The 20,283-nt window shown below is 44.6% G+C and overlaps 1 protein-coding gene across 2 annotated transcripts in view; it reads right to left on the bottom strand.

Annotated features, from left to right (window-relative positions):
* Window positions 1–14,651, bottom strand: part of WDFY1 (WD repeat and FYVE domain containing 1) — a 28,077-nt gene extending 13,426 nt beyond the window's left edge. Inside the window, exons 1-6 of one of the 2 annotated variants that reach the window (XM_081910512.1) lie at window positions 14,427–14,651; window positions 9,788–9,855; window positions 8,233–8,306; window positions 6,528–6,582; window positions 4,446–4,596; window positions 640–752 (exon numbers count right to left, since the gene is read on the bottom strand). In XM_081910512.1, the coding sequence (XP_081766638.1) occupies window positions 640–752; window positions 4,446–4,596; window positions 6,528–6,582; window positions 8,233–8,306; window positions 9,788–9,855; window positions 14,427–14,563 (598 nt within the window). In that variant the 5' untranslated portion in view covers window positions 14,564–14,651. Of the gene's footprint in view, window positions 1–639; window positions 753–4,445; window positions 4,597–6,527; window positions 6,583–8,232; window positions 8,307–9,783; window positions 9,856–14,426 lie in introns of both variants that reach the window. The other variant, XM_081910513.1, reaches the window with a different exon arrangement.
* Between the last annotated feature and the right edge of the window lie 5,632 nt (window positions 14,652–20,283).

Below are 20,283 nucleotides of genomic sequence, written 5' to 3'. Positions count from 1 at the left end.
CCCATTCTCATTTAATGCAAATGTGTGCCAGTCACACAGCAGGGACAGTACATTATATCTATTGCTTTCTATGAGCTGCCAGAGGGTCAACCCTTGAAAGCCTGCCATCTGGTGCCTAAAACTCTTTACTACACCCTAAGTTTTGAAGGTAAAGAGAAGTTGGTTTGAATCTGCTTACAAATGTGACAGGTCATCCTCTCCCACACCCCACACGGCCATAGACTCAATACCGCCTAATGCCCAGTCATTTGAGAAAGCAGCACAATTGCTGGCAACCACATTCCTGTTCAGAAGAACACTTCATAGGTTAGCTGGGAGGACACTTAGTGCCATAACTGTCAACCTTCCCTTTTTTTGCGGGAAATTCCCTTATTCCAGCACCGTTTCCCGCTGCTATCCCGGATTGTTAGATATCCTGTAGACTGTCCCCAGGATCCTGTAGACTGTCCCCAGGACAGGTGAGGCTGCTGATCCCTTATTTTCAAATCTGAAAGTTGATAGCTATGCTTAGTGCCACTCACCTTAAGAATTCAGGGAAGGTCTAGTTGCATATATTTATAATTAATTTCATTTCATGAGAAAAAACAATTAGAAAAAGATATACATACATACATACATACATACATACATACAATTTACCTTCATGACCCTTGAGAGTTGTGATAACCGAGCACGTGCTCTGTTCAAGTTTCAGGAGTGTGATCTGCCCAGAATAGTCTCCAACAAAGGCATGCTGGGTTTCAAAGTCGTATCTTAGCGCAGCCGAGTCAAGGAGTAGCTACAGATCTTCCATGCATCAACTGCTCAAACGGCACAGAGGCAGAGCATGAAAGGATGGTTGTAAAAAGGAGTCTAATTTGTCCCAAAATGCTATAAAAACAGAAGTTGAAGACATGCCTAAACTAGAAGAGGAGTTTGGAGTTGATATCCCGCTTTATCACTACCCTAGGGAGTCTCAAAGCGGCTAACATTCTCCTTTCCCTTCCTCCCCCATAACAAACACTCTGTGAGGTGAGTGAGGCTGAGAGACTTCAAAGAAGTGTGACTAGCCCAAGGTCACCCAGCAGCTGCATGTGGAGGAGTGGGGAATCGAACCCGGTTCACCAGATTACGAGTCTACTGCTCTTAACCACTACACCACACTGGCTCTCACTAAACGAGAAGGGATCTTACTAGTTGCTGCTTTTAGTTTAAACAAATGAGGCTCTTGACCTCGGCGACCATTTTAAAAGCCATGTCGCTGTCACCCAAACTTAAGAGGGGTAACAAGTCTGATCATTCCGGGGTATGAGTTAAACACGGGAAACGCTCTACTACGAAGATGCAGCTGAACTAGCTGGGTAAGAAAAACAAGCATGACACCATGGAGGTGTGAGGAGTGCTAGATCCGTCCCCCAGGTGACTTAAGTAAAAAGACTTAAGGGACTTCGTGATGGGGGCAAGGTGGTGGAGGAGGAGAGAGCAGGTGTGACCACAACAGGCCTAATAAGAGTCTAACCAGCACAAGGCTGAGGAGGAATCACTTACAGTTCTCTCCTGAGGAAAGGGAGAAGGGAGACCTTGCCACCTAGGTGGCTTTGAGTGGTGCCTGAACCCATCACGTTTATTCCAAGATACAAGCAAGGATGTGCTGGACTGCTTAAAGTGGGAGTGGGTAAACGTGTCACCTGTAGGGTCACAATTCCTTCTGGGGGCCACCTGCCCGTGGCAGGCAACGCCAGAGGGAAAAGCAGGCAGACAAACAATTAGACCTTTATGCAGCAGGCTAGAGCAACTTCCCTCAGGTCCCTCTTCCTGGACTTAAGAGCTTTATCGCAATCTTAAAGAAGTCTGATTCCAAAACTGTCGTGCCGGGGCCTCCCCCCCAGCTGGAGCTCAGCTCTGGCACCTCTCAGGTAGGCACCATTGCCATTCTAAGAAAACAAGGGAGAGGTTCAAAGTGAGCTCTGGCACTACCCGCCCCCCCCCCCTAGAAAAACAGCACTGGCTGTGCCTGGTCCAAATTTAATGGGAGTGGAGACATTTCAGCTCTTCCCTTCTGGTTCCCATCTCTCTTTCTACGTATAAAATTACTGCAAGGTCTACAAGCACGGAAATCCAAGCTGTGGCACAGGGGTCACTCCTGAGCAGGAACAGAAGAGCTGCGCTTCACTGCTGCCTCCTTCTGAATTGGGCAGATCCAAAACAAAACCAAGGCCAGCATGCTGCACTCTGTGCTACTTCACACTTTGAAGACTTGGCTCACAAACCACATATTGAAAAGGGGGTAGTTGGGCGAGGGGGAGTAGTTGCCAGAAATGAAGACTGGCAATGTATGCACTGAGCCAGCCTGCTGGCCAGCCTCATTACCAGCATTATTCCATTACTTGTGTAATATTGTCAGTGTTTGCTTTTATGGAGTAGACAATACTCTTGACTGCTCATGCTGCAACGTTTCATGTTTGCTTAACTGTCTCTAACTGGCTCATTAGCTGCTATATTTCAGAAGCTCTTGACAAGGGTAGTGAAATAATAATCTGTCCTGCTATTAATGACTCCAGCAAACAGTCTGTGACAATAAGGAGAAGAAAAACCCTGTTGAGGAAAAGGAAGTCTTTACTTTCTCTCTCCCCCAAAAGATAAAGATGATGCTTTCTGGGGAAACCATGCTAGATTCTCAGTAAAGTTCAGTCAGAATGATTTACTGGACAGAGTGAACCTGTATGACCTGGGCTAAAATCACAGCTCTCTCATAGACTAACTCAACACCTAAAGGAAACTCCCAGGGGAGTAGCTGTCTTAGTCTCTCACAGTAAACAGAACTAAGAGTCTTGTAGCATCTTGAAGGCTAACGTATCATGTCATCCAGCTTTCGTGGAGTAGGCAGCTGACATACAATAAGTGAACTGTGTTATTATTAAACTTATATCCCACCCTTCTTCCCAAAAGAGCCCAGGGCGGCAAACAACAAGCGATAAAACAACAAAAAGCACATTTAAAACAACTGTGATACAGATGCAGCCTGGGGAAGAATGCAGCCCAGGAAATCTTATGCCATAACATAAAAAAACTAATATAAAAGCCAATCATTTTTTAAAATATGTAGTCTTTAAAGTGCTACAAGGTTCTTGGTCGCTTTCACCTAAAAGCAAATCACACTCCTCTTGTCTTTTACAGGTGGGAGAGATGGAATAGTGACTAAGAGCATCACAGAGGTAGAGCAAGGGTTAGGGATGACAAGCTATTATTTAGGCCTAAATTGGGTTATAAGGCACAGAAAAACATTTCACAGTGTTCGTAGAATGTGAGGGAGTTTGGTCCCTGGCTACAGCTTCCAATGGCCAGCAGGGAAAAGAAGGAAAGGGTTAGAGAGGGCTGCCAATTTTTGGATTAGCAATGATCGCGGCACATCTTTGATGTCCTTCCCAACATGCTATGCCTAGATGAAGACATAGTTCTAAAATATACTAAATAGCAGAACTGTGTGCTATAATGCTCTGTTCCACGAGAAAGGGTCATGAGTCTTCAGCAATAGGCTGGAGGGGTGAGAAAGGTGACTGGGAAGAATGATTGACAGATATTCCCTACTTGTCCACCCACCTAATACAATAAACTGGTGTGAAATAATTTTTTAAACCTCCCAGCCAATGACTAAGTGTGCACACCCTGCTTTTTCATTCTATGGTCTGTGAGCATCAACACTGAAGTGACCTTTTGGATATAAAGAGAACACCTTACGGATCACAGATTGTCACTCCTAACACTGAATGAAGACAGCACCTAGCACTGCCAGCAGCTTGTAGCCTCCTTCAGGCATTACATATGAAAGCAAAGTGGTTCTGCAATCCTGTACTCATGGAGGCTCCCTGCACATTTTTAGACTCCTAGAAAACAAGGGTTCTAAAATGCACAGTGAACCTCCATGAACTCAGGAATGCATTCGCCCTGCAACTAACAGCCGACGATCAGAGCAGGGGTAGCATATTGTATTTTTAACATTTTGTTGGGAGTCACCCAGAGTGGCTGGGGAAGCCCAGCCAGATGGGTGGGGTATACATATATTATTATTATTATTATTATTATTATTATTATTATTATTATTATTATTGAATGCTGGTCCTCAAGCACCCCCACCCATCATGAGTTTATTTAACTTGCAGAATACTTGAAGAGGACTTCTGAAGCACATGTGGCGCCTAGCCTGAGACTGCTGAGTTGCCAAACAAATATTACACACGGCAACAGTGGCTAGTACTTCCTAAACCTGTTAGCTACAGTAGACTCTTTAAAAGCTCTTACACTAATGAAATCTAACAGCAGAAAGAGTCACTTAAAACACTCTTTCGGCAGAGGCTATTCAAAATGAATATAAAATTGTGCAGTAGAGCGACTGAGCTTTGAGCACACTTTAAATAAACCTTCAGAAACTCCCACATCTGCTATGATACTGCTACTTTGAAAGATACTGTAGGCAAGAAGCCCAGGAGGTGAAATAATGTCGCCCCAGCATGTTTCCACTTCTGGTACACATCCAGCTGACACATTTATCGTGGCCGGTGCTGATAACCCACTCGGCTTCCAAGCAGAAGATGACCGCAGATACTCTGTTCTGATGAGCTGCAGAGACACAAACGAAGAGAATATTTTTGCAGGCAGCAGTTGGTAGGATGCGTTGCTCTACAGGTGACTCGTTCAATCCATACATTTAAGACTTGTTTCCATCTTATATTATGGCTGTCAGGGAAAGGGGGCGAGAAGAGGAACGCAAGGTTTGTCTGCAGTCCCAGAACCTACTGTGGCACCCCATGCTTTTTCAGGCGGGAAAAAAAAATGCTGAGACATAATACCAGTGACTGCACCCACAGGAATGCAGCCAGTATTATCAACAAAAGATAGGGAGGAAAATAACTTGCAGCCAGGCTCCCATTTAATTTGTGGGCCTCCTGAGGCATTTATGGTGGAAGGAGAGAAAAACAAAAGTCAAGGCACAAAAATGTTGAATGCAAACTTTGTTCCGAAGTACACATGGAAGACTCCAAAGATGGCTGGCCTTCCTGGAAAACAAATTTAAGTTTCTTGGGAAGGCATTGACTTTGCTATGATTGTTTGAACAACAGTGTGCATTTTCTCTCTCCCCCCCCCCCATTTGCCAGGAGTTCATTTATTTAAAGGCTTCTTGTGGTGAGTCACATCCTTCACATGGATATATGAAGGTCAGTCTCCATTATGGCAAAACAACAGCTTAGATGAAGCACATATGTGATTGCAAATTAGATTAAACAGTGAATCAGAACAGGTGATCGAAGGAGGGAGCATTGGGGAAAAACTACTGTGAAATTAGTTTGAATAGAGAAAAGCATTATATTCGAATAGGCAAGCGTCATTTGCCGTGGCATAAAGACTCTTCTGTTGTCATTTTAACACAAGGTCTCTCTCAAAGCCAACATTCGCATCTGTAGAAAGAGTGACACATCATAAGAATAGGTCTGTTTCGATGGGGTTGGCCTTGCCGTCAAGAAAGGCTGCTTTCAAATGGAGCCATCAAATGCCCCCCCATCCCTTCCCTGTGCGCATGCTCCCCAGAATGGAGCCTAATGTGCACCCAGATGTCTTCCCTACACTGTCCCATGCAGACTTTCTTCCTGATCCATTGATCCCCCATGACCCCTGGCAAAGCTGCAACTGATTTAGCTAAAACAAAATAAAAAAATTCCTTCCAGTAGCACCTTAAAGACCAACTAAGTTAGTTCTTGGTATGAGCTTTCGTGTGCATGCGCACTTCTTCAGTTTTCATTCTTCTGATGGTATCTGAAGAAGTGTGCATGCACACGAAAGCTCATACCAAGAACTAACTTAGTTGGTCTTTAAGGTGCTACTGGAAGGAATTTTTTAATTTTGTTTTGACTATGGCAGACCAACACGGCTACCTATCTGTAACTGATTTAGCTGTAACTGAAAAGAGGAGCTGGAAGATCAGATGAAGTCAGAAGCCTTGTCATTGTTTGTAGCCAAACTGTATGGCCCCACCATGTAAATGTTGTGCGATAGGTGTCTGAGCTCAGAATCATCTACAGAGCAGCAGAGAACAGTTGCTTAAAGAATGGTAGGTCAAGCCCATCCCTCAAGTGGCCTCAGAACCCATAAAATGGAAGGAAAAGCCACAGATGGACAGAAGTTAAATTGGTAATTACCACTACTTAGCCTCCACACCAAGTTAATCATGCTTTTGTGATTTTCTGTTCCACCGAAAATCAAAGGGCCTGAAATTAGTCACAACTAACCTGCCCTGATTATTGCATAGTCTGGATCCAACCTTTCTGAAACCTAATGGTTACCCATCATTACAATATATTTTACCATTTTCTATTTTGTTTTCGATACTTAAGTTACGGAATGTATGATTTCGGCTCACATAGGTAGATAATCAGTTGTGTCTCAAAACAGGGACAATATGATGCAAATTAAGGCAGGTCATACATTACAAGCTATTGATCTAAAATTTCCCACCTCTGGGGAAAAAGATAATGCACACTTTGCTGTTTCATTACCTGGGTAAGTCTTGACAAAGTTCATCTTATTGAAGTCTTCTGAGATATGAAACTCCTGAAACCAAGCAACCAAGCTGTTATTAAGAGAAAGAGGCACAATCTTCTCTCGAGATCAGGCAAGCTCAGGTGACACAATAAGAAAAGCTGTAAGGGATTTCCATCTATTTAAGCTGTGCTTTCATATGGAGGAATGTTTAGGTGGTCTTCAACTGGCATCCATTCAGCTGCATTAGGATTTTGAAGAATGATCTCAGGGATAACGTAAGAAGTGCTGTACAGCACTAAGAAAACAGTAAATAATAATAAGGGATATGGTCCCATACAAACTGCTACATTTTCCCTATTTTAAATAAGAGTCAATAATCATAATCATACACACACACACACACACCCTGCCCATCTGACTGGGTTTCCCAGCCACTCTGGGCGGCTCCCAACAGAATATTAATAACTCAAATAGCCAACAAATGCGGAAAACAGCCAAGAGGACATGCATCTATACCCAAGTGAATGAAACACAGCAAAATGCCAATCTACGAATTACATGTGTGGTACAATCTTCTGGGCCTGTACAATTTCAGAATGTAAGCGAGGGAAGTGCTCATTGGAAGGCTCCACTGCATGTTTTTCAAAAAGAATCTACCTACCCCTTAGGAACAGCAAGTTGGAAACTTTTCTCCTGCTCAGCGTGTTCGCTAGAAGGGTGTTTCTGACACAAGGCTGCTTGAGAACAGAATTCTCTCACCTCTAGCCTGGTTATCTCAAGTCCTGGGCCTTCCAGGTGCTTTTCAAAAAGATGTAGGTCAGCTCTACCTGGGAGACCAGGAAGGATCTTAAGGAAACACAGAGACCCCTGTGTTCACAGCAGTCTGGCAGCTGTACCAATTGAACCAGCCTCTGCACCACCTAAATCAGTCACTGTTTGGTCCTGATGGCTTAACACTACCACTTCCCCTCGCAGCTTTAGGTGGACTGAAAACAAGCACAACTGGAGGCCATGAAAATCAGTCTGAAACCTACCAGCGCATGAATTTCTATCCGTACAATTGGGAGCTCCATAATCTGCTCCTTTAGGAGTCTTGGGAAAGGAAAGGCCATGAGCAACTGTTCCCAGTGTATATATTTTTAATATATTTGGGGGGGGGGGTGAGAGCTCAGCAGGAACAGTATTCTGATGCATGCATTCAAGACTGCAAGGCTCATTTTTAGCATGGGTTTAAATAATAATAATAATAACAACAACAACAACAACAACAATAATAACAATAACTAACAACAACTTTATTACTTATACCCTGCTGGGTATAAATAATATTCAGCCATTCTGGGCAGCTTACAATACGTAAAAATACGTAAAAAATTGTAAAACATTAGACATAAAAAAATTCCCAATACAGAGTTGCCTTCAGATGTATTCTAAACGTCATATATTTATTTCCTTGAAATCTGATGCGAGGGTTTTCCACAGGGTGGGTGCCACTACTGAGAAGGCCCTCTGCCTAGTTCCCTGTAACTTCACTTCTCACGGTGAGGGAACCGCCAGAGGGCCCTCAGCGCTGAACCTCAGTGTCTGGGCTGTACGATGACCTGGAGGTAGGTAGGTACCTGGAGGTAACAGATTGGAATTGATCCCATGCAACTTGACTAGACAGGACTCCAGCACTCAATACTTAAAAAGCGTATTGAATACAAATGAGATACTGACCATAATGGCTCCGTTATCTTGACCCACAAATATCCGCCTGCTGTCATGATGATAAGCCATGGTGGAACAGGGAGCTGCCCAAAGAAATACATATTTACAAAATAATTTTTACATAGGAATTAATCTAAATCAAATATTTTTGCCAGTCGAAGCATTATCAACATTAGGCATTGTTTTGCAATGAAATTCTTATTCATCCATGTTTCTTCCAAGGAAAACCAGAAGAATTTCCACAGAACACCCTCTGTTTCAAAAGCACAGCCCTAGGCATGTCTCCTCAGAAGGAAAGAGTATATAAGATTGCAGCCTTAGTATCTCGCCATCAGGATTCTTAGAGAGCACTGCCTTAATGCTCTTATGCTTAAACAGCAGTTTAATCTGAAAACATTAGTGATTGGGCTTTTCTGCATATTATGAAAAGTATCTGCTGATTTTTTTAATAGATGAAACTGCTATTAGAGGCAAAAGAGAAAGCCAAGCTGTTTTTCCTCTACAGTTGGCAATCATATTTAAAAGCAAAAGCCTTTGTTAGGTTTGACTTAATGTTAAGATGACCCAGCTAAAATGAGGCTCTGGTTTCAATTATCAGCTTGGTGGGGAAAAACAACAGCAGCATTCTTCTCTTTCCCTCTCTTCTCTTTTGGGTTGAGTAGAAGCTTATTTAAGCAACAACAAAAATGGTTAAACAAAGCAAGTCATTCTATTAGCAAAGTTAAAACCGATTTGCAAAATATACTAGATAGGTAGAGCTAGATAAGTAACTGAACTTCCCAGAAGCAGAAAACTTAATCTCATGCAACTTCACAGAGCATGAATGGTGTTCTTGCATTTGTCAGTTTCCTCCAGCTGTAAAGTTCCTACATGGGTCACAAGACGATCTCGTGGATCAACAGGCAGGCTGCTAAAACAAGCCTGCTGAGGAAGAACCAGCAAAAGCCTTTAAAGGAGTCAGAAAGAGCACAGACAGGAGCCACAAAAGGATCAAGCAACAAGGAATTAAAACAAATGCCTTCATCCTGATTGACAATAACAGCCATCTACTGCTACTTTCATGCAACTACCATAGTGATAAATACTATTATTGTTCTACCCTTTTTCTCACAGATCGGTCTGCAACATGACAAAATGCAATGTAGCAGTAATAATTAAAAAGAAAAAGATTTAACATCACACACTGAAACCACTATACAGTCATACCTCATGTTGCGTCCGCTTCAGGTTACGTGTTTTCGTGCTGCGTCCCGCAGCAACCTGGAAGTACCGGAACGGGTTACTTCTGGGTTTTGCCGCTCACGCTCACGCATGCGCAGAAGCGCTAAATCGCGCCAAGCGTGTGCACAGACGCGGCGCCTGGGCTTGTGTCAGTTCTGTGTTACGGACGGGTCTCCAGAACGGATCCTGTCCGTAACACAAGGTTCCACTGTACAAAACATTAACAGTAGTATCCAAAACAGCAGGACATAACATACATCAACTTCCTAGATCTCTTCCTAGATTTGCACAAGAGACACACTCAACGAATGATATCCACAAAGCAGTGTCTGTACTTACTTACATGACATTGTGTGGTAAATGCTGGGCCAGTACTGACCACTGTCCCTCTTCAGCCATACTCTAATTGTCCTGTGAATTTAGGGAAAGAAAAAATGAATCATTTTGCAGTGAAACCTGGAAAATAATATTTCAAGTGCTTTCAGGCAAGTATGTATCTTAATTTATCTAAACCAGACACACCAGTATTAAAAGGAGTCATTTATTTTAATCCTGGCTATTTCCTTGTGCTTCCTCTGCCGTACTATATCAGTGACTTATCAGCTGACTTTTTATGAGCCATAACACCACAGCTATATAATACTTATATAATCTTTGGCTTTTCAGTATGACTTGCTCATTTTCATGCTGGTTCTAAGATATACTGTATAACTGGTACAGAGAATTAGGGCCACGAAAATACATGCAGTCCTTTTACTGTGGCCTACTTGTGGTCTCAAATGTATCCCCAGGCTCAGATTAGAGGGTAGACCAGAAACAGGGACGTTACCTCCATCGTAACCCTGTTACCTTTGAAGTGTGTCATATAGAAGAAAACTAACATGATTCAACACTTGGAAGGAGGCGTGTGGGACATTTTTCATATTCCCACTTGGGCAACTGGAAGAGGGTATCACATGCCAGTGGTGGGCAGGCAAGAGACAAAGTGGTCAAAGCAATGAAGTGTGAATTGTACCTTTGTACAGTGGGCTAGCTTCTTCACACTCACACATTCCTCTCCATTTTCCACCCAGGCAAGCAAAAGGCATTATCAGAATTTAAGGGCATGTTCTAGCCAGACAAGTACATTCAAAGGTGGTGGCAAAGCAGGGCTGGTGAAGAGTGTGGCTTAGGAAGGGGCACGACTGGGAGAAGTGCCACGGGCCAGATAGAGAGGACTGGAGAGCCACATTCAGGACCCCATCCACCCCAGGCCTGAAGTTCCCCATCCCTGACCTTCAGGGTAGGGAATGACTATGGGGAACGTGTTCAAATCCTGACTCGGCTACAAAGCTCACCAAGCTTTTGTACTTGACTCGGAAGAATGATTGTTAAGTTAGAAAGCCCTAAACTTGCCATTCTCATAACTGGCAAGGGTGAATGCTGCAAAATAAATACTCGAGAGAAAAAGGTGTGTAGTGAGAAGTACATTGAGAGAAGATGGATGAAATATGAAATATGGAGAGACTGATTTCAGGATGAAATAATTGAAGGAAGTGGAATTGAATACACACTATGTTTTAACAATTCCGGTGATAACAGTGAAGGTAACAGACTTCTACCCTCCACCCCAGCTTCATCCATGACAACATTTTTTGAGAAATCCTAATAATGATATTTTTTAATGCATTGCAGTGTATAAGTATTGTTGTTGAATGAGCACAATAACACAATGCATCGAAACAGGGTATAAAAAAAAGAGTCTGAGCATTTGACAACAAAAATGGAAATGAATATACACAATCAGAGAATAGAGACTGAACAGGTTTGTGGCTGAGGTGCAACTGGATTGGTGGATTTGCCAGCTGACCACTCACACCTGGCCACTACCCCCATCCCAGTTCTCCAATGACATGAGATGGCATGTATGGCAAAGGCCCCAAGCTGCATGACACTGCTGGCTGCTAGGAAGTCTGCTGATGAATTTCCACCCATGTGAGTGACCTCCTCTCTGCACACTTCAAGCACTGCTTGGAATAACAAGCCAAGAATCAAAATGCTTCGTCTGGCACTGCCGAGCCACATTGTTCATCCACTTTGAGGAAACATGCATTCTTCTCTTAGCTTAAATGTAATCCTGTGCAACAGATGCTGTAATCCCCAAGGGCTTTCGGAACTAGCACCAATTAACCCTTTGGTCTGATGAAACCGATTATTATCTTGATTGCTTAAGCACAGCTTTGCGGAGCAGTTTTCTCTACGCACTCTCTTGTGCACCATCTGCTTAAAAGACTAACATGTATATTCCTCTATAAATTCTGCTCCATCACGATGACGACAAAGGCAATTTGAATGTGTATGTTACCTGCTGGTTGGCAGCTGGCAATACACAACTTGAAGAACGTGTGCAAATTATGTTGTTAGCGCAAAGCAGGATGCAAAATAAAAGCAGATAATCTAAACTTTGGCTATCAAGGACTTGACTCTGTAACTCAGCCATGTAAATCAAAGGTGCAATATAAAGAGTGGTCAGAGAAGATTTCAAGGAACAGATTCACAGGCCAGAGTAGGGCAAAGAAGGACTGAAGGGGCTAAGGAGACACAAAAATGGGTTTTTTTAAAGCAACCAAACCAATGCGAAAAAGTATTTGTGCTGGAGTATGAGCGCTCTTTGTCTTTGTGAGGGGAGAGCAGAAGGAAGAAAGTATTTCTGTACAGTCAGACGCTTCCCCAGACCGAGTAAATGGGATGGGCTATTTCTGCTTCAAGGCAGTGTGCCAGTATTCAACCATTTCTCTCTCTACACACCCAACACATATGCACGCACACACAGGACAGGGGGTGTTTTGATGTAGGGATAATGTGAAATATGGGCAGGGTGGACAGAAAAGCCTTTATATTTTGTTCTCTGAATAACTCAGAAATAGAATCCATCATCAGATAAGGTTATGCAAGCATTAAAGTTGCACAGAACTCAGCTTTGTCTCAGGGGAGCTCAAAGTTGCCCTTCCTACCCTAAGCTGAAGGTTTTCTGGCAGTTCTACAAATAGAATGAGCAAATTGGCCTGTCTGTTTCTCTCTCTCTCTGCATTGGGGGAAGGTCACCAGTCTATCCGAACTGGTGCGCATCCCCCCTAATTCTCACTTGCTTCTCTCCAAACAATCCTGGGGTGACTGGCTAAGGGCTCTCCTTGGGTATGATTAGAGACTGGATTCACCAGGACTTCATCACACAACCTACAATTGAAGATGGGAGTCCTGGGCAGCTCAGTTGGTTAGAGCATGGTGCTGACAATGCCAAGGTTGCAGGTTTGATCCCCATAGGTGACAGCTGCATATTCCTGCACTGCAGGAGGTTGGACTAGATGATCCTCAGGGTCCCTTCCAATTCTATGATTCTATGAAAACATCAAAACTCACCCAAGAAATGTGTAATGTAGCCAACAACAAAAATGTGCCTCCGTGCATATGCAGGACTCTTTTTATCCCCACTGTACAGAGTCACTGCTGAGGTCACCCCTCACTTAAATAGAGAAATTGGGGTGCATATGTGTGTGTGATGAAAGCCTGCCACAACCCAAGGCAGCTTCAAAGCCTGACACTACTCCTTTTATCCAGTTCGGCTGTGGCTTCTATGCAACAAAAAAGGAAGGTTTTCTGGCTGAACAGATGTAGGACCGGAGACAGCTTTTGGTTATTAATACATGACAAGCAAGGTTAATACCCAATCATCCCATTTGACTCCCTCTCCCCCATGGGTCAGTGTTATTGTGTGGGTGTCCTGCAAGCTTCCCAGAGGGATCTGGTTGGCCACTGTGAGAACAGGATGCTGGACTAGATCACCTGATCCAGCAGACTCCTCTTACATTCTTATGTCCCACTCTCTCAACATCAGACATCTAAACTGGGTAAGTAGCGCCAAAACCACTTCCCGGTCTTGGCAACCTTGGGAAGAGGGAGAACAGAGAGAGAGATAAAAGGGAGGTGCTCTTTCCTTTCCTGCAAATTTGCATGTGTCCTGGGGGCTCTCTGCAGCGCAAGGTATAAAACACCCCCCCCAACACTTCCCCTTGCATTTCACAGCCTTGGGGGGGGTGTCCGTTGTTTAGCCATCTCCGGTGCCCATTTGCGAACCCACCTGTGCAGCCGCTGCCCAGGAATGCAGCTCTCCCTGCATCCGAAAAAGCAAGCTCTGGTCTGGTCCACCAAGGAAACAAATCTGTTAAGTCTCACAAGGCTTCCCATCCCACCACAAACTCACATGTTTGCTGTGGCAAGCTAACATGGCTACCACCACCCACCCCACCCCTGGGGATTTTTGGCTGTGTCTGGGGAGGAAGGAGAGAGTGGAGAAGCGTTGTCATCCAGGGCCCTGCATGTGGATATGAGTGTTGAGATATATATTTATATTTTTTTGTGTGTGTGTATGTGTGTGTATCCCTTTTAAAAGGAAAAAGGCACCACCCTCCTTCGCGTAGGCGTTTGCACAGAATCCTGCTGTTAAAAAAACTTTTTCTTCCTTCTTTAAAGAAATGCTCTTACGTTTTGTTGCAGATCTTATTCCAGTTTGGGGTGGGTGAGTGGTGGCGTGTGAAGACCACCACCAGAGGCAGACCAGCCCCCCCCCCAAAAAAAACCAAGCAAGAGGGCAGGGGGCGTGTCCCTCCTCCTTTCCTCTCCGCCCCACAATAACAATTCTGTACCCAGAGATTTCAGAGCAAAAAAGGGGGAGCGACAAAATAAGAGCCAACCACTCCCAATTCTTGCTGCCCCTCAAAAGAAAAAGAAAATTCATGCTCAGGAGCTGCGCTTCACCCTCATAAAGGGGGAGGAAAGAGGCGGGTTTCTGCAAAGGAAGAAATAGGTTGCGGGGCCCGGGGTTGGTGCGGAGGCAGCGGAGGGACCCTTCCTCCCGTGCCCGGGGCTCGGGCGACCCTCGCCCGGGGGAAGCGCCGCCCGCCGCCCGCTGCGGGGAAGGGGTCTCCGGGGCGTCCCCCTCTCACCTGTCCTCGCTGGCGGTGATGATGCCGTCCTCCTTGGGGATGATGAGCGCGGCGCTGACGGCGTCCTGGTGCCCCTCGATCTTGCTCAGCAGGGCGGGCCGGCTGCTCTGAGGCCGCGAGTGGATCTCGGCCGCCATCTCGCAAAGCCCGGACCGGCCAGGGGAGCGCGGCCCGTAGTGGCGGGTGTAGCGGCGACTCCGCGAAAAAGGCTTTTCAGCGCGCAGACATCTTCCGTAATGTCTGGAGTAGGCGCGCCGACGGACGACGACGTCACTCCTCCCCTCCCAACCCGCGGGAGAGGGTGGCGCCGTAATGGCAGCAGCAGCCGCGCCCAACCTCCCATCGTGAGACTGCCATAAAACGTAGAGTAGAGGCGCCGCCAAAAGGGCTTGTTGTCCCAGGCGGGCGTAATTTCCCTCTGTGTGATTCAGATACCGTCTCGCAACTTCGCAGGCCCAGAAGCAGCCACAGCTGGTATATATAGTAAGCATACATAAAGCTCATAGAATTGTAGAGATGGAAAGGGACCCTGAGGGTCATCTTGTCCAACCCCTCAGCCGCTGATATTCGAAGTTAGTTAGCCAAAGTTCACAGCACGACCTCCCAAGATCAATGGGAGAGCATAATTCTATGGGGTATATGGTATGACTCTGGATCAAAGCAGTGTTTGAAATTCTGCCACTGCTGACATTTGCTGGCAAATGTTAAGATTTCGGGAAGCCGGTGGCTGGTAAAGGACAGAAAACCCTGCCATTCACAGGCAAAACTGAAAATCACTAGCTGTGCAGTATCTGCTCAGAGGTAAATGCCATTGAATGCAATGAGGCTTAGTTCTGGTATGTATGTATGTACAGTGGTACCTCGGGTTAAGAACTTAATTCGTTCTGGAGGTCTGTTCTTAACCTGAAACTGTTCTTAACCTGAAGCACCACTTTAGCTAATGGGGCCTCCTGCTGCTGCTGTGCCGCCGGAGCACAATTTCTGTTCTCATCCTGAAGCAAAGTTCTTAACCTGAGGTATTTTTTCTGGGTTAGCGGAGACTGTAAACTGAAGCGTATGTAACCTGAAGTTTATGTAACCTGAGGTACCACTGTATAGGATTGCAGCAGCTTACCAGTGCAGTTATTTAACCGTAGCTGATAGGGACCTTTTTTCATGCAAAGCATGTGACAGTATTTTGGCACTTAGCTATTGTTTTTTTCCAAATTAAAGGGGTGGGGTAAGGAAAAGGATGCATCCCTATCCACTTGAGAAAGTGCCACTCATCTCTCTGTCCCACAAGGAATCAGAGAATGTAGTGCATTTGTGTTGGTCTCCTGCCAGGATACAGCATTCCCCCCCCCCCATTACCACCTCCAAGGTTGCCTTTTAGATGTGCATATTGCAGATTAAAGTGTCTCCCTTAAGGGTATCATCTAAGACTGCAGTCCTAATCCCATTTTCCTGGGGGTAACACGGGTGGCGCTGTGGTCTAAGCCACTGAGCTAGGGCTTGCCAATCAAAAGGTCGGCAGTTCTGGCGGTTCGAATCCCCATGATGGGGTGAGCTCCCGTTTCTCGGTCCCAGCTCCTGCCAACCTAGCAATTCGAAAGCACCCCAAAAAGTGCAAGTAGATAAATAGGTACCACTCCAGCGGGAAGGTAAACAGCATTTCCATGCGCTTCCGTTGCCCCAGAAGCGGCTTAGTCATGCTGGCCACATGACCCAGAGAAACTGTCTGCGGAGTGGACAAATGCCAGCTCGCTCCGCCTGTAAAGCGAGATGAGCACCGCAATCCCAGAATCCTTTACAACTGGACTTCACTGTCAGGGGTCCCTTTACCTTAACCTAACCCCCATTGAATTCTATAGGGCATACTTTCAAGTACACATTGTTACTATGCAAACCCCACCATTCAATTGAGCACTAGGAAGAGCTTTGCTGGGACAAACTGAAGGTTCCTCAAGTCCTGCTTTCAGCCATAAGCAACCAGAAACCTCAGTGAAACCTACAAGCAATTGTTTCCCAACTCCCAGCATTGTTTCCCAACTGCCTCTGAACTCAGGGACCCCACAGAGGCATGGAGATGCTTTCTTCAGGTGAGAGCCATTACCTTGGTGAAAAGTTGTCAAGACACTACACACCCTTGAGCTCAATAATAATAATAATAATAAATTATACCCCGCCCATCTGGTTGGGTTTCCCCAGCCACTCTGGGCGGCTCCCAACAGAATATTAAAAACATGATAAAACTTCAAACATTAAAAACTTCCCTAAACAGGCTGCCTTCTGATGTCTCCTAAAAGTTGGATAGTTGTGTTATTTCCTCGACATCTGATGGGCATTCCACAGGGTAGGTGCCACCACTGAAAAGGCCCTCTGCCTGGTTCCCTGTAACCTCACATCTCATAGTGAGGGAACCGCCAAAAGGCCCTCGGAGCTGGCCCTCAGCTGAACGATGGGGGTGGAGACGCTCCTTTGGGTATACTGGGCAGAGGCCATTTAGGGCTTTAAAGGTCAGCACCAACACTTTGAGTTTTGCTCGGAAATGTACTGGGAGCCAATGTAGGTCTTTCAGGACCGGTTTTATATGGTCTTGGTGGCCACTCCCAGTCACCAGCCTGGCTGCTGCATTATGGATGAGTTGTAGTTTCCGGGTCACCTTCAAAGGTAGCCCCACATGGAGCGCGTTGCAGTAGTCCAAGCAGGAGATAACTAGAACATGCACCACTCTAGTGAGACAATGTGGGTTCAACATGCTCATATTAGCTTGCATGTTTTTAAAAAGAGGGTTCTTGCCACAACAGACTCGAGCTGCTTCAGAGCAGTTGCCCCAATGTTCTTGGTTGGTCAGCAGCAACTTTAGCAGGGATGTGTGTTACTGGCTGCCGACGATTGCAAACCACTAAAAAGTGAGCTGTCCTGGTAGGAGGGCAGTGTAACCATTTCTCTTTACTCTGACCCCAGTTCATTTCCACCACTGCTGTTTGAAGCAGAGTACACAGGACATTAACCACAATCCATATGTATCCAGTAGTTTCATGGGAAACACACTTGTTTGATGCATTTTCCACCACACCATTTGAAAACACAAGCTGCGGTTAGTAGAGTTCAGACAGCCATTGGACATGCACAGATGACAGTTCATTGGAGGTTAGGGGGCTGAAAGCGCAGGGAAGCAAATCAGGTAATGTGCTTCCGGCAAATGCATTCCTCCCCTCTCTGGTGTGTACCTCATGTGCCACAGAGAGCCAGTGTGGTGTAGTGGTTAAGAGCGGTAGTCTCGTAATCTGGTGAACCGGGTTTGCGCCCCCGTTCCTCCACATGCAGCTGCTGGGTGTGACCTTGGGCCAGTCACACTTCTTTGAAGTCTCTCAGTCCCACTCACCTCACAGTGTTTGTTGTGGGGGAGGAAGGGAAAGGAGAACGTTAGCCGCTTTGAGACTCCTTAAAGGAAGTGAAAGGAGGGATATCAAATCCAAACTCTTCTTCTTCACAGATGGAAACCACGTTGCTGTGTTTTAAACCGCTGATGTGTCCACAGCCTAGGTCTTGGGGCATGTATTACATTACCAGGTGTCCCTCTTTTACAATTTTTTTTAAAAATAAAAAATGAACATGTCCCTGTCCCTCATGATTGTGGAGGTGAGAACAATTCCCGATGACTCTGAAAATGAGAAATAAACTTCTCGAGCACCAACACAACACAGCTCCCCATCCTGCCAAATAGTGTTATGGCTTTGGGATGGGCCTCTGCCAATACTCATGGTAAGAGAACTGCCACTGCAAACCAGTCAAGAAGATCTAGCCATGCTCATTCTATTATTAGAAAAAACTAAGGTGATAGGTCATTATAGGAACCGTTAGGGATACTTTTATTCCGAATAATAAGGAAATGGTCACAGACTGCTCTGGGAAAGGAAAGCCTATTTCATAAAATGGGGCACGTCTTTCTTTTCTCCCCTGACCCGTTCACCTTTCCTTTGACTGGGGGTGATGTCGTCAAGCTTATGGGTGAAGAAATGCTGGTTTCAGAAAGCCAGACTGAGTGTCAGAGAGTCAAATTAGTTCTGGAGCCATCTTGAGGTGCACATACAACCCTCGTAGGAATGTTTAAAGGTGTACCTCCACCTCTTCTCAAGCTGTACGTTTATAAAGAAATACTATAAATGCCAGTAAGCCTACTGGGTTCCAAAGGAGACCAAGTTAAGTCCTGAATCCATGAGGCATATATAACAATAGGTTGCAGTATGGAGTTAGATGTTGTTCTGTACCACTAAATTTCATTTTCATGAGTTTTGTAGCATGCATTGTTCCATTTGCAGATCATTGTAGCATTTGAGTTTTGGTTTGAAATAAACCATAGCTTTTGCCTCTTTTTATAATTTTCTTCTTGGCCTGGCACTTTTGATTTCCAATTCTAGATAGTAAACGCAGCTTTTAAAAAGTAACACTGGTCATCTGAGCCTCCTACTCTTGTTATTTTTAAAAAATGCTACTACACCTGTGACATTTTAGTTGGCCCCAAAAAAGGTTCTGCCAGACTCTGGATTTTCTTAAAATTACTTGTAGTGAAGCACTGTAACTAGATAAACAAGACACACTAATATAAATAGATAGAATGTTTTATTCAATGTTATATCAGTGATCTGACCACAAGATGGTGCCATAACCTTTTTAATAAAAAAAAAACCCCAAACCTCTACAAGTCAATCTCCGAAAACAAGTTATTAAAAATATTCTGACAACAGACCGTGTCTAGCTAAAAAAAACAACTTTCAAAATAGAGCACAATTTTGTAGGTTTAAATATTACGTAGTAGAGATAAGCTTGCATACTAACAATACATACGCCAAATGAGACTGCAATTGAATGGGCCCTGATGCTCATAAACTACATTACCCCCCATGCAGACTCCTGCTGAACCAAATACTAAGATGGGGAATAGCAGGATCAGGTAGGTGCCTCCTTTGGGGTGACCGGTGTACAAAACCTCTTGCACTAATTGGTTTCCCACTTGCGCATTTCTTACTTGAGCGGAATGCTTAATAATTGAGTTTATAGGAATAAGGAGCAGCTATATTAATCTTCCTGACCAAAGCTAGAACATTTTTCTTTTTAAAACTAGACTCAGTTGTCCAAAAGCTGAACAAGCTCTCAAACACACATGGCCTAGTAGTTTCAGAGACAAAGGCATGAATGTCTTAAGCAAAACCAGACATTACAAAATGATGTGATTAAAACACCAGCGTTCGGCTGAGAAATATGGGTTCTAATATTCACTTGACTATAGGCCATGCAAATATTGTCTGAACGCATCAGATGATTTTTGACGAGTCATTTTCAGTCTCAGTTTCATATCTACAAAGTGGAACCTTCGCTCCTATGGTGTCACGGAGGTTCAAACTGAAGATTGTTAAGCAATTCTTGAAAATTTAGATGGCATATTTATGTTCGCCTCTGCAATTCCTTCTGAAAAAAGCAGGGGAACAATGTACCGTATTTGCTCTTAGAATAACCAAGCACATGTTGGCTATGTGGAGACATCTCTTCATTTCAACTGCTGTGGTCCTCCAGGAAACAACCATTTCTGAAAGGCTCTTCCATTTTGGTTAGTATTTGGGAGCAGAGGCTTAAAGCAGGCGCTATTTTATGACCTTCTCCTCAGGGTGGGGTTGTATATTAAAAAAATTTTTAGCTAAGGCCTAGTATAAAACAGGAGTTTACATACAGGCCTAGTTCAGCTGAAATAATGGTTTCTTGCTACATGAAAGAACATCAGGCTTATGAACTCCTGCCTTCCTCCTCTTTAGCCCCCAGTGAGATTGGAAACTTTTGGTTTTTTTATTTGAGATAAAAATCATAGCTCCATGGTGTC

The sequence above is a fragment of the Podarcis melisellensis genome (assembly GCF_964234715.1).
Source record: "Podarcis melisellensis genome assembly, chromosome: 5".
Classification (NCBI taxonomy): Eukaryota; Metazoa; Chordata; class Lepidosauria; order Squamata; family Lacertidae; genus Podarcis; species Podarcis melisellensis.
Note: the sequence above shows the minus strand (reverse complement) of the source record. Positions and strands in the feature narration are given on the sequence as shown.